This window comes from Ipomoea triloba, chromosome 3 (assembly GCF_003576645.1).
Source record: "Ipomoea triloba cultivar NCNSP0323 chromosome 3, ASM357664v1".
In the NCBI taxonomy this organism is placed as follows: Eukaryota; Viridiplantae; Streptophyta; class Magnoliopsida; order Solanales; family Convolvulaceae; genus Ipomoea; species Ipomoea triloba.
The window spans coordinates 30,698,205-30,725,324 of NC_044918.1; the positions used below are offsets into that span (position 1 = coordinate 30,698,205).

Sequence of the window (27,120 nt, forward strand, 5' to 3'; positions counted from 1 at the left end):
TTACCCTCTTCGATATATCCTCCACCACTTCAAAATTAGGTACATTATGATACATTTATTTTGTGCATGATCATCTTGTCACTATTCGATGAGGTTATGTACGTTGTTGTGGGTCATACCACGTCCCAGGCCCTGTGGTTAGCTATTGAAGCTGCCCTTGGGTCCTCTTCTCAAACACGTTCTTTGAGTCTCCTTAGTCAGCTGTAATCTTTGTGACAAGGAGACTCCACAACGAGTAAGTGGCAAAAGTAAGGTTTTAATTGGACAACTTGCCGAAGCTGGCCGGTCAATTGGATTAGATGAACATAATCTTTACCTGTTCAAGGGCCTCCGTTTTGAGTACCGTGCTTGGTTTATTCATTAACCACCAAGGAACTTGTCACCATTGATCAACTCAACGACTACCTAATTGCACATCAGTTTATTTATGCGGATGACATCCCTTCACCTGCTTCCGTAACCTCACCGTCAACACTTGTTGCACAAGGAGGATCATTCACTACTAGTCCGACACAACATGCCAATCCTCACCCTATGATGGATTGATAGGAGATTATATGATGATGTGAAGGAGATTTGCCTACCAAATACTCAAATAGAGAGATTAGGGTAGAAGGATTAGGGATTCCCTAAGAGAGTTTTAAAATAAAATTAATATAAGAGTTAATTCCATTTTTGGTCTTAAATTTATAGGTATCAATTCACTTTTAGTAATTTTTTTTTCAAAACACCCCCGATTGGTCCTAGTATTATTGTGGCATCACCATTTTTGGTCCTCCGTCAACAAAACCATTTAAATGATGTTAAATACAATAACATTTTGGTCTATTCAGTTCTAAGTGTTAAATCTTTTTTCATTTCTGGTCCTAGATTTATATGTGTCATTCCACTTTTAGTGATTCTTTTTTTTTTTTTTTTTTTAATTCAGAACATCTCTGTTAATCCTAACATTATTGTGATATGACCATTTTTTATCATCCGCTAACAAATATGCTTAAATTACATTAAAAATGACGTTATTAATCACTTAAAATTCTTTTTTTTTTCTTCTTGGTAATATTTAACCACTCAAAATAAGGTTAAAAACCCCCTTAATATTGGAAATGAATCAAAACACTGATTGGCTAATATTCTACAGAATAAGACAAATCCTAGAAGCTTGAGTATTATATTCTTGGTGCTGAAAAATCATCTTAATTTACCTTTAAATTTCAATCAATTTTTTTTAATTACATGCTGTTATTACGTTTGTTAATTGTTACTCATGGAAACATTATTTCATGGACCATGGTCCATAGATTTGTGTAAGTCATAAATAAAAAATACATTTTTAATATATTAAAATTATATTATTTGTATACATAAAGTACATTATTTGAAAACACATGATTTTATAAATAGTATCAAATAATATGTATTTAGTACACAAATAATGTACTTTTAGTATATTAAAAAAATATATATTCATGGTCCACACAATAATTTGCCGTTACTCATGTTACTGGGTTATTAATATAAATAAATGTTTGCGTTATTCTCATGATAACGATTTTATTACCAAGAAGAAAAAAATGAAGATTTTGAGTGGTTAATAACGTCATTTTTTATGTCATTTAAACATATTTGTTGACGGAGGATAAAAATGGTCATACCATAATAATGCTAGGACCAACAGAGATATTTTAAAAAAAAATGATTAAAATTGGAATGACACATAAATTTATGACAAAAAATGAAAAAAAAAAATTTAACACTTAGAACTGAATAGACCAAAATGCCCTTGTATTTAACGTCATTTAAACGGTTTTGTTGACGAATGATAAAAAATGATAATGACACAAAAAAACTAGAACAGTAAGACCAAACGGAAATGTTTTGAAAAAAGACTAAAAATAAACTGACACCTATAAATCTAAAACCAAAAAATGAAATTAACTCAGTAATATAATATTAATTATGAAATACATTTAATAGCCAATATATAATTTAGATATTTTCTTTATTTATAATAAAATTTTGTGTTAGTTCAAATTTACATTTGGTCTACTATAATTAAAAAATTCAAATCAATACCTATTCAATTCATCCAAAATTTTAAATTTAGTTCTAATTTTAGGTGTTAATTCAGATAATGCCACCCCTAGTTGTTGTTGTTGTTGTTGTTGTTGTTTTTTTTTTTTTTTTTTTTTTTTTTTTAAATTNTTTTTTTTTTTTTTTTTTTTTTTTTTTAAATTAAACCCGTATTTTTTCACTTTCATTCCTAAATAAAGCCACAGCCCACAAGCAAGGGCAATGGGTAACCCGAGTAAAATATGACCGTTGCAACTCTCTTGTATATATATGCCCACCACGAGCCACATTGGCAATTTCATGAACCGTTTCAATTGAAATCCGAAAACCAATTTCTTCTAAATCAATTCTCGAAGAGCCGGAAATTCAAAGAAGGATAAGAATACTCCTTCGAATCAATTCTCAGGGAGCCGGAAATTCAAAGAAGAATCAAAGCCGGAAATTCACTCGATTGGTACGTTTCGATGCAATATTGTTTTTGTCGTTCTTTCTTGTCCTTTTTTTAAATGAGGAGGGTTTTATTTTTTCTCGATTTTTCTCTGTTCTTGGATTTTGACTTTTGTTTATGCTTCAAGAGAGAATTACAGATTGTGCATTAGACTTTTCTCTGTCAGTATGGTGTTTATTTTTCTCGGCTTTACAAATTTGCTCCATGTAGTAATTGAATATTGGGAAGAATAAAATCAGAGAAAACAAATAGTCTTGTTGTGATCTCAAGAAGCACACCATTCTGTTATTTGTTCAAAATTTTATTTCTAGATTAGTATTTTAAAGTTGTATGGATGTTCTTTGCTTCATATTTTGACATAGCTATATGCCAGTGTTGGTGTGATAGTGTCACCTTTTTTCAAGAACCTGATGTGAAAGGAGGAAAGCCTGTTGGGTGGGATTAAACTAGAAAAAAACTACTCTTTCAAATGGTAGAGAACTAGAAACCATATGTTCAACTTGCATTTTGCACATGGGGATATTTAATTCTGTGAATATTGTTGTTTGCTAAGATGTTTTGCATTAGTTTACTTGTTGCGCTGTGTTAATGTGGATATTATAAATTAGAACACTGGTATAAGCCTGGTGCATTGCTAGTTTATCGATATAGTCATAGATGTGTCTGACCTCTTAAGGGTCATCTATTTTATGCTATGTTGATTATTCATGTCAAGTGTTTCATCTATGTTTCTTATGCTGTGTTGATTATACATGTGTAGCATTTGTGGTAATCTACATGGTTATGATTCTCTTGAACACAGGAGTAGCAAGCTCGCACGATTTCATCAACAACTTTATCTTGTTTTGTCCAAGCTGTATCATATATTTTATTTTTGTTGTGTTAATTGTGTACTGATTGGTTGAGGAAATCAAACGGATTGCAGGATTTTTCGTTTGCTTTCTGGAAATAGAACAGCCCATGGCAACCCCCGCTAGTCAACTGATACGGGATCAGAATATTAACTTTGGCTGTGATGGTATCTATAGCTACAAATTTATAGAAATTTTCTGGTCTCATAATTGTAGTACATTCCTATAATTTACCTAAGTGATGTTTCCACAGGAACTGCCTTTGGGATGAACACTAATAATATCTCTAAGGCTCAAACCAAAGGAAGGCTTGGCACCAGAAGAGCACTCAATGATATATCAAACTCTACAAAACCTACTGCACTTCAGGCATCAAAGAAAACCAACTCTTCAATAATTTCAATTGGGGCTGATGATCTGAATACAAAGTTCGGCACTGGGGGCAAATTGAGTACTACCTCCCGGGCCAAGAAGCAAGTTGGTGGGGGTAGGAAAGCACTCGGAGACCTGACAAACTCAAGCAAGCCATCTGTGCAGCAGCAGGTACCTAAAAAGGGCTATGCAGGAAAAATTAGCGTTGATCCTGTGGAGGAGGGATATCTGCACAATCATCAGGAGTGCATCAAAGAACAAAGGAAGGTTATGGACATGGATTGTTTTCATAAGGAAGTTGGACTTGCAAATGGTAAAGAACTAGATAATTTCATTTATTTCGTTTTATTATTGCTATAAAAAAAGCTGATATGTTTCTAATTGTTTCCACGACAGTTTCATCAATGCCATTATTACTTACTCCGCGTGCTTATCCACCCTCACTGCAACCAAAGAAGGTCAGTTTACGCTTTTTTGTTCAATTTCCATTTTAATTTTCTTCACCATTGATATCTCTTAGATTGACAAATTGTTTTGTGTTTTGGTTAAAAGGTTCTGGATATAGATTCTCATCTTTAATCTCATTATTCGTAAGCATTTTTACACTGTTCTTTGACACAGTTGGAGACTCCATTGAAGCTCATAGAAATTGAAGAGGTGGCAATGTCACCAATGTCACTAATGTCATCCACTCCACATGTGTGCAATTTACCAATGTCGCCAATATCACTCCCGTGTATGGAAGACTGGATCGGGGAGGACGTCAATTTCACCATCAAAGCCAACTACTGTTGAACTTTAGGGTGATTATTTCTGAATTCTGATTGGTAGGAGGTAGTATGTTGGTGCTAAGAAAAGCACATCTTGTTACACCACATTTTGCATTTGCTTACTTTGTCACATTCTCAATGTAATGCCTTCATACTTTCCATTCAAAACTCCTTATTTTAGATTGGTGCATCCGCTACTCTATGAGCTTTTGTCAGAAAGAGTGTCTGTTAGATACCAAGTTTTCTACTTGTGAAGCAAAAGAGAGACCATATAAGTGTAGAAGGTTATGACTTAGACTAGATAATTGATTAAATTCAGTCTTTTAAGTGTGATTTGACCATGTGTATAGCATGCTATTAAGGAATTAGTTTATTATTATTGATTTTTCTACGAAATTCTGTCTCAGTCTTTAAATTTGCATAATGGACAACAATTGAAACATCAAAATTGTGATTTTCTTTTTTCATTAATTTATTTTAGCTAGTACTCATTAATCTATAAGTACTTCAATTTCATAAAATTAATCAAATAAGTCCACTTAGCAGGTAACAAATAGGTTACCGATAACTATCGTTGGCCGCCATCACCGACGGTTGACCGCCGTATGAACAGTAATTAGAAAAAAAGGAAAAAAAGACACTAGGAGCCAAAACTGCCGCCGGCGTCTAATGGCCTCCTTCTCCAAGAAGGAGGCGACCGCTCACCTTCTTCCACGAATAACTATTAATCTCCTAAGATTATATTGTGAAAGGTCCAATATGGGTATTGTGGATTATAGTCCAAATTATGTAGCTTCAATTAAACATATTACGCACATTATGTTAATTTGATTATATACATGTAAATAAACTGAATGTACATAATTTATTCTAGGTACAAAATTGCATAACGCAAGAGATTCTTTGAGTACTACTGACCCTGTTCACAACCTACTGAACCACAAAGAGTCAACAGTTGCCTCTACTAAGGCTAAACCCGTAAACCGGAACACCGGGTGCCACTAGACCACAAGGTCTTTGGCACAGAATCAATATTGTTAAAGGTACAAAATTGCATATCATAAGAGGATAAGGCACACAAACGCATAGCAAAAAAGACAAAAAAAAGCATGTAAAAAACACGAGACACATACACATGTTTTACGGTGAAAAGAAAAATCATTTGTAACATGAACTGGACAAGAAACTATTACTGTCAAAATTAAAGTTCAAACGACATCGTATAGGGTTAGAGTCTACGATATAACGACACTATGAACCTTGATCCATGGTATAACGATTTATAACAATTGATTTTGGGCTAAATGGGCTGAATGTCACGACCCAACAACAAGTAAACCCTAAATTATATAATCTGTATCACGCCTCTTTGTCAATGTCTATTTTGCAGAACCTACTCTCCTTAGTAACACAGTAGCTCAGCAGCTATGGTTGCCAGAGGTATACATCAATCCGAATGGTTAGTAGGTTGGGTTTTACTAGTTTGCATATCTTATTTCGTTGTCCGTTTTTGCAGGTCGTGGAGGCGGCGGCGGCGGATTTAGGGGTGGCCGAGGAGATGGAGGGAGAGGTGGAAGAGGAGGTAGAGGAGGGCCCGGCGGAGGAAGAGGTGGTGGGAGTGCCATGAAGCGTGGCGGAGGAAGAGGCGGCGGAAGAGGTGGTGGAGGAAGGGGACGTGGAGGAATGAAGGGTGGTTGTAAGGTTGTAGTGGAGCCTCATAGGCATGAGGGAGTGTTCATTGCTAAGGGTAAAGAGGATGCTCTTGTAACTAAGAATATGGTCCCTGGTGAATCTGTATACAACGAGAAGAGAATTGCTGTTCAGGTATAACGTTTTTTTTTTTTTTGGAAAATCATTGAGTTAGATTTTTTTAATTTAAAAAAATACTGAAATGTTTTGTTTTGTTTTGTTTTGTTTTGTTTTTTTTTCTCGCAACAGATGTCCTACTGTTCCTGGCTTTTCTAAGTTGTATCAATGTTATTTCTCTAATCTTTAGAAAATATATCTAAAACAATTGGGATATTGGATTATTGAGCTTTTATTTTGTAGTGCAAGGAGCTTTTACAGAATTTGTATTTCTCTAAGTTTTCCGTATGCTATGTTATTCTTATATTGATATGTATATGTGGGTTGTCCTTACTATTTATCTGCTTTAGTGATTGTCTTGGGTACACCTAAAGTGTGGAATGTTTTACTGATTTTTGTATGAAACTTGCTTGAATTATTAAGCTATGATAGATGATAGACTTTCTTTTCTTGAAAACCAGTGAAGATTTTCTGTAGAAGTCTTTCAATTGAAACTTATATATTGTATGTTGAGATTAAGTTATGATAGGATTTCTTCTAACTTCTCTGCCACCTGCTGTGTTTGAGTTATATTAGTCACTCTTCTGTATTCAAATCTTTTTTTCATTATCTAGGCTTTTGTTTCTTGTCTTTTTGTTCACATTTGGTATGGGTTATTTCAAGTTGCAATAGTTTTGACCAATTTTAAAACATGCTCTTTTAACATAGAATGAAGATGGAACCAAGGTTGAGTACAGAGTTTGGAATCCTTTCCGTTCCAAGTTGGCAGCTGCTATTCTTGGAGGTGTTGATGAAATTTGGATTGTAAGTTCTTTTCTTAGTGCTATTTTAGTTTTCTTAAATTTTAAACTTTGTTAGTGATGTATGAATCTTTTGACAAAAATTAATCATAATTTGTTTACCAGAAACCAGGGGCACGTGTCCTCTATCTTGGAGCTGCTTCAGGAACAACAGTCTCTCATGTTTCTGACATTGTTGGTCCTGTAAGTTTTAATGTGCAATGTCATGTAATAGTTCTTTATTCAATATTGTGTTGGATCATGTACTGATTGCATTTCTTTCTACAAATTTTGGTTGTAGACTGGGGTTGTATATGCTGTGGAGTTTTCTCACAGAAGTGGTAGAGATTTGGTTAATATGGCAAAAAAGCGTACTAATGTTATACCCATCATTGAAGATGCCAGACATCCTGCAAAATACAGGATGTTAGTTGGTATGGTTGATGTGATATTTTCCGATGTTGCTCAACCTGATCAGGTTTTTCATGACTCTCAACCCTAAAATAGGATTCTGTCATCATTTTTTGGCGTTCAGTGCCTGCTTACTTTCTTCACATATTGGCATTCATTTATGTGCATGTCATCATTCTATATGCTTCACTTGGATAAGCAAATGATGAGTTACTCGGATTCCCCTCTTCACTTGGATAAGCAAATGATGAGTTACTCGGATTCCCCTTCAAGACATCATGGGTGATGCAAAAACCGAGTTGATTCCCCTTCAAGACATCATGGGTGATGCAAAAACCGAGTTACTGATGCATCAATTTAAAAAGAAAACTATTGATTGATTCCTTTTGAAGGATTTTTTTTTTTCCTTTTGTTTGATTATCCTTGTTCTTATTTTGTTAGTACATTCTGTAATCATTTTTTGGTGTTCAGTGCCTGCTTACTTTCTTCACATATTGGCATTCATTTATGTGCATGTCATCATTCTATACACTTCACTTGGATAAGCAAATGATGAGTTACTCGGATTCCCCTCTTCACTTGGATAAGCAAATGATGAGTTACTCGGATTCCCCTTCAAGACATCATGGGTGATGCAAAAACCGAGTTGATTCCCCTTCAAGACATCATGGGTGATGCAAAAACCGAGTTACTGATGCATCAATTTAAAAAGAAAACTATTGATTGATTCCTTTTGAAGGATTTTGTTTTTAATTTTTCCTTTTGTTTGATGATCCTTGTTCTTATTTTGTTAGTACATTCTGTAATCATTTTTTGGCGTTCAGTGCCTGCTTACTTCACATATTGGCATTCATTTATGTGTATGTCATCATTCTATACGCTTCACTTGGATAAACAAATGATGAGCTACTCGGATTCCCCTTCAAGACATCATGGGTGATGCAAAAACCGAGTTACTGATGCATCAATTTAATAAAAAAAACTATTGATTGATTCCTTTTGAAGGATTTTGTTTTTGATTTTTCCTGTTGTTTGATGATCCTTGTTCTTATTTTGTTAGTACATTTGAGCTAGATTCAACTCTTATGTTGATTTATAACTGCATGCATATGTATCTTATTTTGCCTTTTTAGATTCTTCTTCTTTAGTACTAGTCCTTTTGTTTTTTTACCTACAATTTCTATTTTCAGTTTTGCATGGTTTGATCCTAATTTGCCATTCTACTGGGTAGAAATTTGATAAAGGTTTCTTGACTTGTCATTTTGCTAGACTGCACTGAATTTCGAACTACTTATTGTTTTAAGTTGTGTAATAAAGGAACATCACTTTTTCCATTTGTATATTTATTTTATTTAGCTGAGTAGTGTTTTTTCCCTCTTAAAATTCATATAATCTGGTAGAAGAGCTCCAATTGGAGGATTTCATGTTGTGTTATGTTATGTATAGGCAAGGATTTTAGCACTGAATGCCTCCTACTTCTTGAAAACAGAAGGTCATTTTGTCATATCCATCAAGGTTTGTTTCTCTAGCAAATCATATTATATTGTTCCAAATTGAGCAAACGACCCATACTATGGGGTTATAGACGTGTCTATGCCGCAGTTGCATTGAATTTATTTAGCGTATGATTCTATGGCTTGCTTTATTAGGCAAACTGCATCGATTCAACTGTGCCGGCTGAAGCAGTATTTGCACAAGAGGTTAAGAAGCTGCAAGCAGAGCAATTCAAGCCGAGTGAACAGGTCACTCTTGAACCATTTGAGCGAGACCATGCTTGTGTTGTTGGGGGTTATAGGATGCCCAAGAAGCAAAAACCTGCTGCCTAGTATATTAGCTGCTGTTTTAAATCTAACACTTGTTGAGGGGCTTCTCTTTTCTTCTTCCCTACTTCCTCACATTAGCCAGAAATACTTATATATATATCTACTATAATATAAAGGCTTACTGAGGATTAGGAACCCTGGAATGTATCCATTTGTGTAATGATGGATGGAAAGTATTTTTCCTATTAGATTGGTATGTGGGATGGAATATTTTGTTATAGAAAGTGGTTTTCCTGATAGTGGTATGTGGGGAATATTAATGTTTGTGCATATTGTATCATGATTTGCTATGATAATGCATATTAGCATATGTGATGAGTTGTTATAATTGGTGTTGTATCTGCTTATTATTAACTCACCACTTGATTCCTTGTATGTAATCCCATGCGAGATTGGGAAGTGTTGCATGTATATTTTTTGGTGAAGAAAGAGGCTAAGCCTTGAGACTATTTGATTCTATGGGTGGTTGCACCCTTGTGTCGCTCTTGAGAAGATTGATAAGACCCACTGAAGAAGATTAGTCATGAAGTTTGCACATTTGTTTTCTTTCTTTCCAAGGGGTATGAGAGAAAAATATGTTCAAAACTAGTGCAAGTTGTATGCAATCCTTTGCCAAGGTGTTCCACTCTTCTTTGCCTTTGGTGCTCGTCATCACATCACCAATTTGGAATCCATCTTGACATTCACCCAATGTAGTTCCTTGTCATTACAAAGTTGTAGACTCTCGCTTAGGCCCCACGCCATGAAGCTCCCTCCTCTTTTAATGTTCACTACAAATCCCCAAAGCTAGTTCCCTTCACTATCTTGTAGCATCCCCCAGCCGGCATTAGACTTGTGTTTTTTGACAACACCGTTTGTATTGAGTTTGACCCAGCCTGACGTTCCACGGCGACCACTGGATCCATTGCGAGATAGCTTTGCTAACCCCACCATGCTTTGTGAGCACTCTGGCCTTCAGAGTTTGTTCCCTAGCCTTGTGAGTTGTCAAAACAGGCTCCTCACACCTTTTGAAGACCATCTCGTTCTTCGCTTTCCAACTCCCCTAGAGGAGAGAGCAAAAGAATGTAGACCAGTTGCCAATCTCATCCACATAGTTTGTGCTATTGCAATTCTTCCTAATCCACTCAGCCACCATCCAGTGTCGCGAAAAATTGAATGTAAAAGAGCTGAGAGTGTTCCTCTAGAGAGCTGAGAGTGTTCCTCCAGATATCCCAAGTAACCTAGTATTCCCAGAAGAGGTTCTTGAGTGTTTCGTCCTCTTCACCGCATACTGGACAACTTGTGTCTTCTGTGGTGCCTCTTGGCTCTTTCCACATTGGTGAGTAACCTGTCCTTCATAAGAAAGTCTTGATCTTCTCTTAGCATTTCAACTTCCATAACCAGTCCCAACGGCCTAGAGAAATGAATGGATGTGGTTGGATCCTTGTACTGAAAGTAGAGAAACGACCTCCTTGCACAAATAGATGTTGTTGGATCCATTAGCCCTTTATAGACTCCATCCAAATGGGTTATCATGTCCTGTGGTGGGTGAAACCCATTTGTATTCCTTTTTATTCTATTTTTTTTTTAATTTTCTTTTTAATACTTTTACTTTCGCTATGAAGGGCTTTAAAATTTTCTTTTTATTTATTTATTACTTTCATTATAATTTTACACTTTTTAATTTGATTGATATTAAATTCTCATGTCTTCTCTGTCAAGATAAGAACAATGGATGCAGTTATAATAACTCATTTTCATGCTTATGCAATTGGAGGTTTTTGATATTTTCACATTTTAATGTACTAATATATGATTAGAGAATCACGTTGGTGCTCCTACTTGCCCTTGTCTCCCCTTAAAGCCATTCTGTCTGTGAATATATGCTCTCTGACACTGTGTCTTATGCAGGTCTGGATTATCTTTGTGATTGGACTAACAATGTCCAACCCCATGTACCTATCTCTATATCTCTATCTCTCTCTCTCTCTATATATATAAAAGCCACAAACATAATCCAACTATTTTTCCCGCTCAATGATAGTTGATTCTAAATACACAGTGTTGACTAGTCCTTAATAGTAATTTGTATTTGATATATTAAACTATTTATGTTTTGCTCGCAAAAAAAAACTATTTATGTTGTTTTCAAGCCACATAGAAAACGATGAAAATTAATGGATGGCAGACTTTTTTCAATATCAAAGCATTGGGAATTGAAATAGTCAGTTCCAATGCTTGGGCAATAAAAATCAATGTGTTTCTAGCTATAAAATAAGTCATTCACACTCAAAAAGTAATACCTTCCACTTAAATCTTAATCGGCAGTTTCTTGCCTTCACAGTTTTCTTCAAGCTTTGGCTTCCAAGTCATCCATCACCTTTGTTGAAATGTTTGAATCTTCTGTTATACAGTAGTGAATGCGTCATCAAAAAGGTTTGCAATCAAACATGACATATCATGTCATCAAAAAGGTTTGAACCTTCTGTTATATAGCAGGTAAATACTGGCCGTGTGTTTTTGGCTGATTTACAGTGAGAAATGTAATTTCTAGAGAGTTGGTATACGACCACTTACATGGTCATGTAAGTGACCGTGTGGCTCCTGCTCTGTTTATATTTAAGCTCGTTTTGAGCATTTTCAACTCAGTTTTGACCCATGGTTGAACCCTAGGCACTCCCATTCACTTCCTTTCATTATTTTAGGTTAGATTAGACTTAGATTTATGTTCTTTAACACTTTTGAAGCTTGTAATCTTGGATTCGAAGATTCGATTTCAAGATTCTACCACCCATTTCAATAGAGAAGCGTTATTTTCTTTATCTCTTTTCTTTTGCAAGATTTATGTTTATTACTTGTGTTTTTGTGGTCTTTATGCTATTTAATAATGAATAGTTAGTTTATAGACTTGAGTTATGGTTGTATTATCTATTTTGATGCTTAAGTTGTGATTATTGTAAAAAAGGGGAAGAACCCCAACCTAGGGTTCATGTGTTTATGAGAGTATTGTGTTTGAATCTTACTTATGTTTGATGTACACATTCATTGACATGTATTTAGAGGATTCCTTGCCTCAATGAGAGTTGGGTGATGAATTCATGTCACCTCTTGCATACACTCGATTTCTTCCCATGAAAATAGGGGAAATTGGGGGCTTTAAAATGCTTATGTGCTTTAAGAGCTAGGATTGATACACCATGAAAGTGGGGCAATCATTGCTCTAATCCTTGTTTAGTTGCTTACAATTGTGGCTTTAGACTAGGATTCCTACGTGCATTCCCGCTTGATTCCTTAGTTATTTGTTCTCCCTAACCCTTTAGGTTGTTGAAGCATCTAGATGGTAATGCCCCTAACTTAAGTCCTATTTCTTTATTTTATATTTATCTATTGTTCATATGTGTTTGTTCCACCTTGTTGTCGTTTGCTTAGTTTCTTGTTGATCTCTTTATGCTAGTGCCTAATTTTGTGATTGCATATTGCGTGCCATAACCTCCAATCCTCAGCGGAACAACTTTTCACACCCGTATACTCACCATCATTCATTTTTGCTACACATCAACAATAGTCATTCTTCCAAGAACAACTGGATAATCTCTTGATTGGTGTTCTTTGTCAATTTCAACTCCTTGGTAAACCGTAAAAATTCTCCACGTTGTGAAAATGATAGGTTTAAGCCTAGAAGATTAATAAGGAACTTATAAATAGATCATTCCAAGTTGATTTGACAATAGTATTTTAGTTGATACACAATGCATGAAAATAATCTAAAAATAAAAGATAAAATATATTATAAAATTCTCATGCTTCCTTCCAAACTATAATGAACAATTAAAAACATTCAAAGTTAAATAAATTGACAAACATACTCTTCATCGGCCATCACAAAGTCATTAACTTTTTGTTGTCATATCTTGTTGGTGACAATAAATTCTCTTCATAGTTTAGAAAGCACAACGCCAATGATATCTACAAACAATAGTACAATTAGGTTGATACAATATGTTAGGAATATTTTTCTTTAGATTTTGATGAGTCAAAATCTATTTTGAAAAATTAGTTTCCCCAATTTATTCTTATTGTAATTATCCAAAAGGAAAAATATTTTTATTTCGACAAGAAAAAGTATTTTGGAGAAGCAATGTTTCAAAGTCAAAATTAATATCAAGATGCAGTGTTTGAATCTCAATGAGAACAAATAAGTCAAGTAGAAGACTTGATAGCAAAAGGTTGTAGAAAACAAGATTTTAGAGGAAATCTTGAATGCGAGATACAATGTTCAAACCCGAGTAAGAACAAAATTAATCAAGAGCAAAGATGGTAGAAGACTTAGTAGCAAACCTTGTTAGTAAAGTGTCAACAAACCTTAGCCGAAAGGATAGTAGAACGACCGGTAGCACACCTTGTAGCAAAGGAGCGAACTTGGTAGCTATGTAGCAAGGGATGGTAGCAAACATTGCTAGCAATGTTGGGAGCAAACCTGATAGCAAGATTGATACAAGTTTTCTATTGAAATTAAGGGAGACCAAATGAACTAAAGAGCTCAAGTGGTAGAAGAGATCAAAGTGGAGTTTAAACTCAAATTAGAGTACAATTGAGATCAATCTACACTACACTACTCAAATTGGAACGACGACTCTTGAAGATCAAAGTTGATTTCTAAGGATTAACTAAGTTAATGAATCCAAGTACAACCAAGTACACAAGGTGATCAAAATGCAATTTGAAGGAAATGAAGAAGCTTTTATACGTGATTATCATCTACTGCATTAAAAATATTTCTATGCAAGTTCCAAGGAGATTACATGTCAAATATGAAAAGGATTTCAAAGTCAATAAAGTCTGATACCAAAACCAAGTTACAAAGAGAAATTCAACATGACAGATCAAACTACTGCAGCATGATAAAAAAAAAGATCAATTTGACAACTAATTAGATCAAGCTACAAATTCTAAGAATTCAAAAATCAAATTATCTCACTCCAACAGATATATTTGATTATCTATAAAAGGCATGAAGACTTGAAGATTAAATGATGATATAGAACACAAAGTAATATTTATGAGAGCAACTAAGCAAAAATCTTCAAGTTCTAAATTCTTCATAGAATTATCTAGAAAACTGAGACTATTTTTTAAGTCTTTAAGAGTTGGAGAGAAAAGAAAAATTATTTTTCTTGTAACAAATCTCTATTGAGTGTAGATAGAGGAGAGTAGCAAGCTAAGGGTTGTGAAATCATAGATAAGTGTTGTCTTTGTGATCAAGACACTTTATAAGAATTTTTGGTGTACTACACTGTAACAGAGTCAATAGTACTAAAAAAAAAGAGTTTTTGGTATCGATTGGGTGATTAAAGCACTAGAGTTGTAAGATTGATTGGTGTTGGTTTGTGATCAAGGCATTCAATCTGTGGAGTTTGTGATTAGTGTTGGCTTTGTGATCAAAGCACTAGATCACGTTAATTCTCACTATATCTTGTATTTGAGTGATTGATATAGTAATTTCTCCTGGAGACAGGAGTAGAATGGAGTAGAAAGATTACACCACCTTTGAACTAATATAAAAAACTTACTACTCTCACATACACACGTACTGCATATATGTATATCGTATTGCATGCATTGATAACTTTCATATTGACATTTCTAAAATTACCCTCTTTCACTTTTCCATTTGTATACAAATTTTATTGCAAAATATATTCTAACATTGTTGTCTGTTACAATTGTAAGACAATATTGATCTCATTGGGGCTCGAACCCATGACCTCTCATTTGAGAGAGTCACTACACTACAAGATCATTGTCAGGTATTCATAGCTAATGCCTAATGGTAAATACACATGTATTTATTGCTAAATACATATAGAGAAATGTGAAAGTAGTTCCAACCAACAAATAAAAGTTAAGCAAATAAATACAAACTCCTAAAGAGTAGGTATATTTCTTAACACACTGTACAATGAAGTCTTTAAATAGCTACTTACCTCCTAACATCAAGCAACATTCCAAAACTAAATAAGGTAAGTTGAGATAAATCAAGAAATTCTTAATTGTAGACAAAATCATGACAATATGTTGATTTTATCTAGGTCGACCGGGAAGTTTATCATTTTTCATTCTTGCATATCTGTTAACTAATTTCCCCTACCTTTAGAAGTGGGCATAAATCAATCTCGATTTTGTTCTAATTCTTATACAATCATCATCTAGCTCTCACGAAATTACCGTGAATATAAATAAATTTTATTGCACTATCACTCCACCCTAATATGTGAAATTGACAAAATTGATCATTAAATTGAAATATAGTTAGTATTCTCGTACGAATTTGTAGGACTATTCAATTTGGGATGAAGTTGCAATGATGCATAAACATTGTTTTGAAGTGTTAGACGAGACAATGAGAGATTTGTTATGATTTGTCAATCCTTTAAGTGTTGAGAAGATTTGGTGGTAAAACTGTTATTTTTTTGTGGTGATTTTAGACAAATATTACATGTTGCTCCCAAAGGTACAATACAAGATATTGTCTATGCAACTATAAATTCTTCTTATCTTTGGAGCAATTGTAGGGTGTTGAGATTGACGAAGAATCTCCGTTTAAATAGAATGGAGCCTAGTGTTGAATTTCAACAGCTTGAAAATTTTGCTAATTGGATTGCTGCTATTAGTGATAGAACAATTGTTGGTTCGAATGATGGTTATGCAGAGGCTGATATCCCACCAGAAATATTGTTGCCCTCGACTGATGATCCAATTGCTATAATTGTGAAAAGTACATTTTCTATGTGTAGGAATGGTGATTGTGATCATAGTTATCTTGAAAGTCATATGATTCTGACACCAACACTTGATGTGGTTAATTCCATAAATGAATACATGAGTGACTTGAATATAGCTGAAGGTAGGGCATACTTGAGTCGTGACATTGTTTGTAAATCTGATTCGAATAATGGAATCCTTGCAGATGTGCACAATCCTAAATTCCTAAATGGGTTGCGAGCCTCGAGCGTACCTAATCACTCATTAACATTAAATGTTGGCTCACCTTTAATGTTGTTGAGAAATACGGAGTATAAATCACTCAATTGGATTATACAATGGTACTAGATTGGTTGTGTGAGGACATGTGATAGAATCATAGAAGCCAAAATAATGTTTGGTAATGCAGGAACTAGGGTGTTGGTTCCTCGGATGACTATGATCTTGTCAGATACAAGATTGCCATTCAAATTTCAAAGAAGACAATTCTCATTAATGACCGTCAATAAAAGTCAAAGGAAAACACTATCTCATGTTACATTATTATTGAAAAAACCAATTTTTGTCAATAGTCAATTATTTGTTGTTGCATCTAGAGTTAGTAATCCCAAGGGTCTCAAAATATTGATTTGTGGTGATTTCGAAAGGATTTGTACTTTAACTACTAATATAGTTTTCCATTTTTTTTTATAAATAATTTGTAATTTTAAATACATTTCATTCAAGTCTTAATAAAATTTATCATTTTAACTAATTACCCAAATGAAATTTCGCTTTTTATTGAATTCCAAATATATACAGAGTAAAAAAATAGTTTTACCATAACTAATCAACATAGTTATTACATTAAAAAACTTTATAAATGAATAAAACTCACATATCATATTTATACATGAAATTTATCAACACTAATAGTTTTTAATATTATAACATAACTTAAATATTTATAATTAATTTGTGTATCGTACATGTGACATACTAGTTAATTCATAATATCTTACATCATTGAAAGATACTTTGTTAAATGAGTTGGAAACTTGGAATGAGACTTGAATGGATAGCCATAACTGAACATAGATACTATAGTACTGTATCAAAAAAATTACTCCATACAATTTTTATACAACTATACAAGTTGTGTTAACCTATGTCCTTAAATGAAACAAATAATAGGTATATGAGGAAATTAGTAATTTCAAAAAGTGTAGGGCACAGTTTAGCATTTAGAAGTCCCTGACCCCAATTCTTTCTTAAACATTCGTTTTTGACCCCAAACTTCATCTCATCGTCTGAGAGGAGAACCTCATCCCTCGAAGTAACCATCAATGGGGGCTCTGAGACTACCCGCTCTTACTTCAATCTTCACTTCCTCATCCTCCGCCACCGCTGCCAGGTATTCGCCGTTACTTCCCCATCGCTCGCCTCGCTTCCGCCGCCTCTCCTCCGCCAATCTCTCCGCACAGAGCACTGACCAGAAGCCTCGAGTCCAGGATAAGGACAAGGACCGAGTTATAACACCCAGGTCCCAGGACTTCAACGCCTGGTATTTAGACGTCATTGCCAATGCGGAGCTCGCTGATTACGGCCCGGTTCGGGGCACTATGGTTATCCGGCCCTACGGTTACTCTATCTGGGAGGCTATTCAGGTTCTTTTGAACTCACTATTTTGCCAATCTTTTCTTTTGAAAAATGAAAAATAAAAAAACTTGATTCTGAGTTGTACTGTTTAAGCTGATTGGCTTTCTTCTTTGTTCAATGATGCAGGATTACTTAAATGTGAAGTTTAAGGAAACGGGACATAGTAATATGTATTTTCCACAGGTAGAGTAACACTTGAGCAGAATGCTCTCTAGGTAATTTTGTTTCATTTATGCTATCTTCAAATGCGGATTGATTATTGTGAAATTAAGAAATTCCATGAAATGTATGCGGATTATAGCAAAATTTATACATTTCAAGATAGTATTGATTGGTTATGACTTATGATGCTATTTAGGGGCAATGTTCATATGTGGTTGCACATAGCCTGAACTAGTTAGCTTCAGGATAGGTGTTGGAATTTGCTAATGTGTGAGGATTCATATTCCAGCAACTGAGCTTGGATGTTGATATCGAACTGTTATGCTTGGTCTCCTGTACCCTTAGTTTGATTCTGGTTGTAGTTTCGGTTGCATGATTAGTCTGATTACACTTGCAGTTTATACCATATTCCTTCATTGAGAAAGAAGCAAGCCATGTTGAGGGTTTTAGTCCTGAATTAGCTCTTGTAACAATTGGAGGTGGGAAAGAACTTGAAGAAAAGCTTGTGGTAAGCATGCCTGCTCTTTTTTACTTTTTATTTTTCTAATTTTATTTTTTATTCTTCTGCATTGTAGCGTCTGTGAGAGCTGAGTCATTCCATAATCATGAGCTTAATTTTTAATTTTTAGTATATGACCTGAGTATTGGGTTTGATTGTGCACTTTCTTGAGGTTCTGACAGGTTCGACCTACAAGTGAAACTATTGTGAATCACATGTTCACTCAGTGGATTCATAGTTACCGTGATCTTCCTCTCATGATCAACCAGGTTTCTCTCATTCAACATTTATTGTTACCTTCACCTTGGTTTTTGCTTGCTGGTCCTCATTAGGTTTGTGTAACATGCTTTAGTGGGCAAATGTCACAAGATGGGAGATGCGGACCAAACCATTCATCAGAACACTAGAATTTCTCTGGCAGGAGGGTCATACTGCCCATGCCACAGCTGATGAAGCAGAAAAAGAGGTTTCATTTTCATGTTCTAAATTTCCATGGTGTTCTTAATATTTACTTGGCATTCCTATTTTCACTTGACAAGTTGCGCTGCTGAACCACAGGCAATGCAGATGATTGATGTCTATACAAAATTTGCTTATGAGCAAGCTGCAATACCTGTTATTGCAGGTCGAAAATCAAGAATGGAAACTTTTGCTGGCGCTTCCAAGACCTACACAATTGAAGCAATGATGGGTGACAAGAAGGCTTTGCAGGCAGGAACAAGCCACAACCTTGGTCAGAATTTTTCTCGAGCATTTGGGACTCAGGTCTGTTAATTTTACTGGAAAAATTTACAGACACCCCAAGTTATGATGGTATACTGTATAGGACATATTTTTGGGATATGGTACTAGTGGATATATTACCATTAAGCTTGGTAATTTGAAACTGGTCTATGAGTTCAGGGATGTGGTAGAGTCATATGTTCTCTTGTGATGTAGCACAGCCTCTAGCAGTGGCCACATATCTTGTTCAGAGGGGTCAAATTAATTGGAATACTAATATTGGTCCAAGTTACTTAGTTTTAAATACAACTATTTAACAATCAAGTTTATGCAGAATATAATTTATTGAAAATTTGTTTGACAAATTTCACTGAGGTCAATTTATAAATTTTTAAAAATGTCATAATTTAACTAAAATGCAGCCATAATATGTAAGCAAGACTGAAGAATTGAGTGGGGTCCAACTTGTTCCTATGTAGCATTGCCCCTGGCCTCAGGATTGAGGAACATCCAGGAAATGGTTTTCACACCAAAAGCAATAATATTAAAGGACTAGTAATATAATTTGCTATTTTGATTCTTTAATACGATGAACTTTTAAAGAACCTCAATTTATTATTTTTACTTTCTCCTAGAACTACCAAAGTATTATTTTATTTATTTATTTTTTAATTTTTGCTTCCTAATTTTTACTGCTTCCCTCCTGCTTAGCATAACTTGAATACACTTTTGTTTTTCTAATCTGGAGTCTTGTTACATTATACTTTTATATCCTTCTGTAGTTCACAGATGAAAATGGGCTTAGGCAACATGTATGGCAGACATCATGGGCAATTAGCACTCGGTTTGTGGGTGGTATTATCATGACACATGGGGATGATGCTGGTTTACTGCTTCCTCCATGGTTAGCACCAATACAGGTACTCGTGGGTCTTTTAAAATGGTAAATCATATATTTTATATTATGTTTCATTGTTAACAATAGGCAGCTGATGATGTGAGATTTAACTTTTGAATGCTTCAGGTCATAATTATCCCAATATGGAAGAAAGACAACGAGAAGACTGGAGTACTTTCAACTGCATCGTCTGTTAAAGAAATCCTGCAAGCTGCAGGAGTCAAGGTTAAGATAGATGATTCTGAACAGAAGACACCGGGATGGAAATTCAATTTCTATGAAATGAAGGTGCATTAGCTTATTACTAAGGTTTGAGATTAAAAATGAAAAGAAAGAAAGAAATACACGCACACACACATAATGATTGTGTGCATGGCATGGTATATTCAACAAAAAAAAAGGTTAATACATATTGGTATTAGCTATCAAAGCTGGAGATTGAATATTCTGTTCTTGTAGACCATGAGAAGATGTGTGTGCCACAAATGCCTTTAACATGTGCTCTTTTTTATGTAGGGAGTTCCTCTGAGAATTGAGATTGGACCTCGAGATGTTTCTAGTGGAAGTGTAGTCATCTCTAGAAGAGATGTTCCAGGAAAGCAGGGGAAAGTTTTTGGTATTTCTATGGAACCTTCAACTCTAGTGCCTTACATAAAAAACAAGTTGACTGAGGTTCACTCCTCACTTTTGGAAAGAGCAGTATTGTTTCGAGATAGGTTAGTTACACCCACCTTTGCTTTTCAAGGCTACATTTTGAACCTATGGTTTAGTACTTTTGAACCTTGTGCTGTTGAATGGATTTCACTAACTTGGATGTCCAAAGCAATGAATGGTGGCTAGAGGGGTGCTTTCCTTTGCAAGTCTTTTGTTTTTACTGAGTTGCTGACGGTTGAAATGTCTGTGCAGTAACATTGTGGATGTTTGCTCTTACAATGAGCTTAAGGAGGCAATATCTCAAGGAAAATGGGCAAGAGGACCTTGGTCAGCCAGGTGAGTCTTTTCTTACATTTCATATTTTATGATTTTACTCAGACCCAAAATGGAACTAAAATAGTCTAATCATGGAACCCAGAACAAAGCAAAAATGCTTTTTCTCACTACTGTTGCAATCACATTTTGAACAGAGTTCTACTACATGTACTCTCAATTTTTACTCCCTGATGTGGCGGGCACTAATAAGTTTTGTGTTTTTTTGTTTTGTTTTTTCTTTTTTCGTTTTGTTTTTTGTTTTGTTTTGTTTTTTTTTTTAATGGGGGCCCCATTACAAGTGTCTACATTTCAAGATTTTGAGTTGGGGAGTAAAAGTTGGAAGTAGATGATGGGAGTACACGTAGTATTGTCCTTTTGAACACTTCAAGTAATGCTTTATGTAATTGTACAGTGACAGCGAAGAGTTAAAAGTGAAAGAAGAAACAGGAGCAACAATTAGATGCTTCCCTTTCGAGCAGCCTGAGGGGCCGAAAAAGTGTTTGATGACTGGCATTTCAGCCGATGAAGTTGCCATTTTTGCAAAATCATACTAATGAGTTACTGCTCTCTGTAGTTTCTACTTTTAGCATTCAAACTAATGAGTTACAAAAGCTGAAGCATTTGTGGTGTATAAGTTTTGGGACCATTTGTTGAAAAGCAATTTGTAAACCAAGTTTTTTTATACTATTGATCAGAGCAAGGATCATATAGAAGAATATGCTTACTTAGCAATTAGTTGTTTGGCAGAGATTATTATAGATTATGTATGAATTACAAAACCCTGTAATTTATTGAAGTCAATAATTTACTTCTTGAGATCATTCAAAATGGCTTGTTCTAGTACTCCTTCCTAATAACACAAATCAAACTGGTAGCTACCAGGTGAAGCTGAAGGATTCAAAATGCAGGTTGTCTGAAACACCCGACGAAGAACATATTTTCGCGACTTCCTGTCTCAACCCAGTCGGCCCACTAACAAAAACTCCAACATCAGCCCCTCTACACTCCATCATCAGTATATCTGCAACGAAAATCAACACATTTCAGTGCCTCATTGGCATCATTAGTGAGAGAGAAAAGGGGGTTGGGGGTTAGGGTTTACTTACTCTTGAGATTTGGCCTTTCACCATAGTGTGTGGTAGTGACTTGAGCTAAAGACTGGTGTGGGAGGCTTTCTAGTTCTCGATCACCATTGTGGGGCGACAATGTATTCGTGTTCTGAATCTGTTTCTTGTTCCAAACAAAGCCTGCGGTTGCAGCCATTGCTATTGCTATGCACAAGAACAACATGTACAGAGCTGATTCGGATGAGTTGTTGTACTTTCCATTAATGGTGGGATCAATGGGATAAATGTAGTATCTGGTGAGGATTCCAATGATGAGGAGAAAGATGACGAAGGAGGAGGAGATTACAGCCCCAAGGTAGAGCCAGCTATTGGGGCCTAAAACTGAAGAAACCGGTTTGTCTGCAGGATCAGGCTCGAACCAGATCGTGTGAACAGACTTCTGCTCCTTCTCTGTGGCGGGTTCTTTGTCTCGTGTCACATAAGCTTCGATCCTCAAACCCAACCGAGAAACGTCGTGTGGGGTCCCTGAAAGCGGCAGGACAAGATCCAGCATTGTCAAATCCACAGAGTTCTTGAATGCAGCTACAAGAAGCAGCTTTGGTAGCCTCCGGGTGCTGGAAGTCGCTGCAATGTGTATCAGCTCTCTGATGATCGATATGAATGGCGTTATGCCACTCCCGCCACAGACCATCACCAGCCTCTCGTGCCCCAAGAACCGGGAGATTGAAGCAGCAGGAGGTCCATAAGGCCCTTCCAGACCCGCCTCAAGACGATGGTGTTTTGGCAATGGCGACGAGAGGTTCTGGTACAGCCTCTCAGACCAACTCCCCGCGCTCTTGATCACAACGCTCAGCGTGTCACAATCCATTTCGCTGCTCGAAGTAACTGTGAATGGATGCCATTGAAGCTTCGATATGCCAGGCATGTTCACAAAAACACAACTCGTTGGACTATACCTTAGGCCTGACAACATTAAACAAAGTTAACACAGATGCTGTTGGGAAACAAAAGGCCTGAAATTGAAGTTAGAAAGTTTGTGGTATGATTACTTGGGGTTTTAGAGAAGTTCAACTCAACAGTGTGGCAAGGCAATACGCGTGCTGAAACCAGGCCAACTCTCTGCTGGGATTGCAAGAAACGGAGAAAGCGATCCACCAGGAAGAGGTAAAGCCCAGGGAGCATTATGCAGAAGTACCCAAACCCCACATGGAAAACAAAAAACACCACAAACACAATGTAGAGATAGTGTGTGTAGAAGAAGAGCTCGAAAGCCTTCCTCCTGATCCTCGAGGAGGTAGTACTCCACATAACCAACCCAGCAGCCAGTGCTATCTCCCCTGCCAGATTTGAAATCCCAACTTTACTCCAATTCACCATCTGCAAAAGTCCCCTCACCCTAAATCAGTCTTAATTTTTTCAAAAAAAACAAATGAAATGTTGGGTGGAGGCCGGTAAAGGCCAAGTCTAGCACTCGGTGACTAAGGGATTGTTAGGCGGAGGCCAGTAAAGGGCCAAGTCTAGCACCCATCGCCTCGAAAATGTGTGGTGGTATAAGGAAATAAAGTTACGCCTTCGCTATTAGGCACGGGTTGATTGGTGATGGGAGGGGAATTGTTGGGCGGATACAGTAAAGGCCAAGTGTAGTACCGAGTGGCTGGAAGATTGTTGGGCAAAGACCTGTAGCTAGAGGATTGTTGGGCAAAGACCGGTAAAGGGCCAAGTCCAACACCCAGCATCTCAAAAATGTATGGCACGCCAGGCCACAGGTTGATTGGTGCTAGGAGGGGAATTGTTGGGACAGAGGTCAGTAAAGGTGAAGTCTAGCACCCAGTGTCTAGTGGCTGGGGATTGTTGGGTGGAAGTCGGTAAAGGGCCAAGTCAATTGCGCCTTCGCTACTAACATAAGTGGTAAGCGTTTGATCCTAACATAAAAAATCAGAAATGTGCTTACCTCTGCAATCTGGTGTGTAGACACCCAGAGGATAACATAGCATAACCCATGTGCTGTGAAGAGGAGCATAGCAGTGTGCCCAAGCCAGATATGATACTTAATGCTTCCTTCTGAGGTGAGGCCTACTAGTCTCAGAATTGATGATCCTCTACACACTGGATAGAACAGAAATGTCAAGAAAATATTGCCTACTAGCCCAAATCTCAGACCTGTACCCTCTAACTTAGCTTCCCACCTGCCAATTCCAAAAACCCATTAATTATTCATCCAACTTTTTACTAAAGAAACACTGAAATGACCTTCATGTTATGATTTGCAGTAGTATACTCACAGTTTGACCCCCATTTCAGCAGCATATTGAGGAGTTATATATTGGAAAGCATTGTGAAGATAACTGGAGAAGGACCATATAAACAATGCTACAAACATGAAAAGGAAAGATAGCTCTGTCCATGAAACAATTCCCAGAGGGCCTTTCACCAGTGCTGGCAGACTCCATGATGACCCCAAATGCCCACTTTTGTACTCTCTGTCATATATCTTAGTTTGTGTTAGAGCATCTTTATCAATGGATTTTTCACGGTTATTGAGGAGTTTTTGTAAGTGTGATTAAATTAAGAGAAAATGAGATGGGAGAAAAAAAAACAAAACAAATATAATTAAAAATAATAATTAAAGTCATTTGTCAGGTGCGCCTGAGGGACGCCTTTATTGCCTTCCACGCAAATCTGTGCGTGTGAAGTAAATTTGATGTGGGCCCCATTTCTGCCAATAAACTCTGCACTTTTAGCCCTCTCTCTCCTCTTCTCTCTCATCCATGTGGCATAGCACTGTTCCAAAACCCATCAATATCCATGATATTGATGCTCTTAAGATCAAATGATTACCATTTACACTAAAAGTTATAGCTTGTACCAAAGGCTCAACTTTATTTCTTTATACAACCACACATTTTCGAGACGCTGGGTGTTGGATTTGATCGCTTTTTATCGACCTCCACCCAATCATCTTCCAGCCACCGGGTGCTAGACTTTATCTTTATTTTGACGGGCCGCTTGAATCCTCTCTTTTCCTATCTTTTTTTCTGTAATTTGTTTTTGTGCAATGTGTCTTTTATTATTTGTTTTATTTATTTTATTGATAGGAATTCTCTTGTTAAGACCCTATGAATCGAATAAAACCTCAGATTCATACTAGAACCACGATGATTCAATAAAAAAAACCTAAACGTAATCAAGGATTCCCTGAGTAAGAACCCTTTGATGATCACTTATTCCCTTTCCCTGAATAAATAGATGATTCAAAATTCAAATAAAGATTTTTCTTTTGGTCAAAATAGAAATAGGGTTTGAAATAATAAAATTCTTTCGGTTTCAAAATTCTTTTTTAAAATTTTTTTGAACCCGGGGCCTTTACCGACCTCCGCCTAACAGTTTGTGACATTCCAACCTTAAACTTCACAAACTGATGCATGTTTAATCTTCTATTTACCTTTGATCATCAAAGTGATTGCTGTTGTAGTTGTTCTTGTACTTCTCCAGGTGAACATATACACATCCCAAGGTAGCAACCAGTAAAATTGGGAACGTGTAAATCACAATAAGAGAGCCTTCAAAAAAAAAAAAACTTTAGAAGATCTTTAAAAAAAAAAAAAACAAAATTATTGACCTCACTAAGATATACAGTATATGTATTCCAACAAATATATATATATGAATTACCTGTATGTCCAAGGTAAGTTGAGTTGAGGTCGGCATAAATATGAGGCAACCAGTTTTGAAAGAAGAGAGAAGTGGGCATCATAATCCATACCAAAGAATAGCCAAGAGAAATCACCAAGATTACAAGTTTTATTGCTTGTTGAATCAAAGTGGCTCTCTTGTGAACAACACTTTGATTTGCTATTGATGAATCCATTTGCCTAATAACTCTATCTTGCAAACTCAAACCACCAAGTATATATGCATGCAGACCAACTTGCTATCCCCTCTCTCTCTCTCTATATATGTGTGTGTATTTTCAAGTCAAAATTATAGTTATAGTATATATAGTAATAATATGAATCGAAATTTTCTGATGTGGCTAAGGACTAAGCTGGCTTGTTATATACATACTTATTTGCGTGTGTTTTAAAATTGTGAATCAAAATTGTCTTACATGGTACACATTTTAAAGCGTAAACACACTATAACTTGTGACAAGTACAGGAATACACGTGTATACGTGAAACGCTCTCTACAAAAACATTTTATAGGTCAATTAAAATTATAATAGTTGGAGTAGTAAATGGATTTGACTAAGAAATTAGGAAGGAATAAATAAATATATAGAAAGGGGTACATATTTCCCAAAAAGTTTTCAAGCGTAACGGCAGTTTTTAAAAGTTTTAAAAATTGACAGCCAGATTAAGAGTCTAATTATGGTGTAAATTATGTTAATTGATTACTGATTTCGTTGAAGCCATTCATGGTTTTTAGGTACCATCCAGGTCAATTAACAAACTTTGATTAATTAATTTCGATTTTCTAGAAATAGCGTTCACATTGGAGAAATAGATTGCTACCTTTTATCTTACTGGATTTTAATTAATTTATAAAAGTCTCTGTCAGTAAGTTGATTCGTTCGGACTCTTCAGAACCCACCATATGGTGGGGACGGACTAAAAAATTTGTCAAAATACGGACCATATAATTCAAAGCTCGTCCCACCTTTTTGACGGAACGGGACAGGGTAGTCTGACAGACTAAGCCCGTTTTCACGGCTGATCATCTTTCTTTATTAGTATAATATAAAACATAAATTTTGTCACATCTCTCATCTGTTTAGCAAAAGTAAATACACAACTTTTCATATTTTCGGGGTCAAAGTATACGAGATCTTTAAAGTTTAAACCATGTGATTTTTTTAATTTATTATGCCGTTTATTATATTTGGAGAGATTAGAGTTGTATTGAGAACTTAATAAATTTTTAAAATGATATATTTTTATAGTTTTAAATTGACTTTTATAAAATTTCGCAATGCGCACACATAAATGTCTAACATTAGCATCCAATGTTAAAATTATAGTAATTTTGATTTTTAAAAATAATAGTAAATAAATTTTTAAAGTTTGTAAAATTCATAGTTTTAAAATTCAAAT

The 27,120-nt window shown here is 35.7% G+C and overlaps 4 protein-coding genes and 3 non-coding genes across 8 annotated transcripts; 6 read left to right on the forward strand and 1 right to left on the reverse strand.

Moving 5' to 3' along the window:
- Positions 1 to 2,355: 2,355 nt before the first annotated feature.
- LOC116014132 (protein PATRONUS 1-like) lies at positions 2,356 to 4,844 on the forward strand. 2 transcript variants are annotated; one of them, XM_031254138.1, is made up of 5 exons: positions 2,356 to 2,524; positions 3,437 to 3,536; positions 3,623 to 4,054; positions 4,138 to 4,199; positions 4,363 to 4,844. In XM_031254138.1, exons 2-5 carry the CDS (start codon positions 3,479 to 3,481, stop codon positions 4,534 to 4,536), a joined length of 726 nt encoding a protein of 241 aa, XP_031109998.1. In that variant the 5' UTR covers positions 2,356 to 2,524; positions 3,437 to 3,478; the 3' UTR covers positions 4,537 to 4,844. The 2 variants fall into 2 exon arrangements, with proteins under 2 accessions (XP_031109998.1, XP_031109997.1); XM_031254137.1 differs by having other exon boundaries at positions 2,359 to 2,524; positions 3,444 to 3,536.
- Positions 4,845 to 5,923: 1,079 nt separating this feature from the next.
- On the forward strand, positions 5,924 to 9,658 carry LOC116014430 (probable mediator of RNA polymerase II transcription subunit 36b). Its single transcript, XM_031254484.1, has 7 exons — positions 5,924 to 5,951; positions 6,028 to 6,335; positions 7,026 to 7,121; positions 7,223 to 7,300; positions 7,398 to 7,574; positions 8,954 to 9,022; positions 9,157 to 9,658. Exons 1-7 carry the CDS (start codon positions 5,939 to 5,941, stop codon positions 9,331 to 9,333), a joined length of 918 nt encoding a protein of 305 aa, XP_031110344.1. The 5' UTR covers positions 5,924 to 5,938; the 3' UTR covers positions 9,334 to 9,658.
- LOC116014563 lies at positions 7,746 to 7,809 on the forward strand. The gene has a single exon (XR_004097431.1). It is a non-coding gene; the product is annotated as a small nucleolar RNA snoR60 (small nucleolar RNA).
- LOC116014565 lies at positions 8,093 to 8,156 on the forward strand. The gene has a single exon (XR_004097432.1). It is a non-coding gene; the product is annotated as a small nucleolar RNA snoR60 (small nucleolar RNA).
- On the forward strand, positions 8,400 to 8,471 carry LOC116014562. Its single transcript, XR_004097430.1, has one exon. It is a non-coding gene; the product is annotated as a small nucleolar RNA snoR60 (small nucleolar RNA).
- A 7,687-nt stretch (positions 9,659 to 17,345) lies between the features above and the next one.
- On the forward strand, positions 17,346 to 21,781 carry LOC116013891 (proline--tRNA ligase, chloroplastic/mitochondrial). The gene is made up of 11 exons (XM_031253853.1): positions 17,346 to 17,717; positions 17,836 to 17,892; positions 18,269 to 18,379; positions 18,553 to 18,639; positions 18,723 to 18,836; positions 18,929 to 19,135; positions 19,876 to 20,013; positions 20,118 to 20,279; positions 20,508 to 20,707; positions 20,898 to 20,981; positions 21,373 to 21,781. The coding sequence occupies exons 1-11, from the start codon at positions 17,397 to 17,399 to the stop codon at positions 21,512 to 21,514; spliced, it is 1,623 nt and encodes a 540-aa protein (XP_031109713.1). The 5' UTR covers positions 17,346 to 17,396; the 3' UTR covers positions 21,515 to 21,781.
- On the reverse strand, positions 21,782 to 25,895 carry LOC116013194 (ferric reduction oxidase 2-like). Its single transcript, XM_031252843.1, has 7 exons — positions 25,700 to 25,895; positions 25,470 to 25,587; positions 24,310 to 24,507; positions 23,979 to 24,213; positions 23,077 to 23,404; positions 22,067 to 22,990; positions 21,782 to 21,981 (listed from the first exon to the last, which is right to left on the reverse strand). The coding sequence occupies exons 1-7, from the start codon at positions 25,893 to 25,895 to the stop codon at positions 21,836 to 21,838; spliced, it is 2,145 nt and encodes a 714-aa protein (XP_031108703.1). The 3' UTR covers positions 21,782 to 21,835.
- Between the last annotated feature and the right edge of the window lie 1,225 nt (positions 25,896 to 27,120).

What these genes read in the sequence shown, in the direction of transcription:
- LOC116014132 (XM_031254138.1), top strand. Translation starts at nt 3,479, where the DNA reads ATGGCAACCCCCGCTAGTCAACTGATACGGGATCAGAATATTAACTTT. An exon ending in TATTAACTTTGGCTGTGATG is followed by an intron (nt 3,537 to 3,622) that starts GTATCTATAGCT and finishes ATGTTTCCACAG; the next exon opens with GAACTGCCTTTGGGATGAAC. An exon ending in CCTCACTGCAACCAAAGAAG is followed by an intron (nt 4,200 to 4,362) that starts GTCAGTTTACGC and finishes TCTTTGACACAG; the next exon opens with TTGGAGACTCCATTGAAGCT.
- LOC116013891 (XM_031253853.1), top strand. Translation starts at nt 17,397, where the DNA reads ATGGGGGCTCTGAGACTACCCGCTCTTACTTCAATCTTCACTTCCTCA. An exon ending in AACTTGAAGAAAAGCTTGTG is followed by an intron (nt 18,380 to 18,552) that starts GTAAGCATGCCT and finishes AGGTTCTGACAG; the next exon opens with GTTCGACCTACAAGTGAAAC. An exon ending in CATGGTTAGCACCAATACAG is followed by an intron (nt 20,014 to 20,117) that starts GTACTCGTGGGT and finishes TGAATGCTTCAG; the next exon opens with GTCATAATTATCCCAATATG.
- LOC116013194 (XM_031252843.1), bottom strand. Translation starts at nt 25,895, where the DNA reads ATGGATTCATCAATAGCAAATCAAAGTGTTGTTCACAAGAGAGCCACT. An exon ending in AACTTACCTTGGACATACAG is followed by an intron (nt 25,588 to 25,699) that starts GTAATTCATATA and finishes TTTTTTTTGAAG; the next exon opens with GCTCTCTTATTGTGATTTAC. An exon ending in AATCACTTTGATGATCAAAG is followed by an intron (nt 24,508 to 25,469) that starts GTAAATAGAAGA and finishes GATATATGACAG; the next exon opens with AGAGTACAAAAGTGGGCATT.
- LOC116014430 (XM_031254484.1), top strand. An exon ending in TTTCTGACATTGTTGGTCCT is followed by an intron (nt 7,301 to 7,397) that starts GTAAGTTTTAAT and finishes TTTTGGTTGTAG; the next exon opens with ACTGGGGTTGTATATGCTGT. An exon ending in ATTTTGTCATATCCATCAAG is followed by an intron (nt 9,023 to 9,156) that starts GTTTGTTTCTCT and finishes TTGCTTTATTAG; the next exon opens with GCAAACTGCATCGATTCAAC.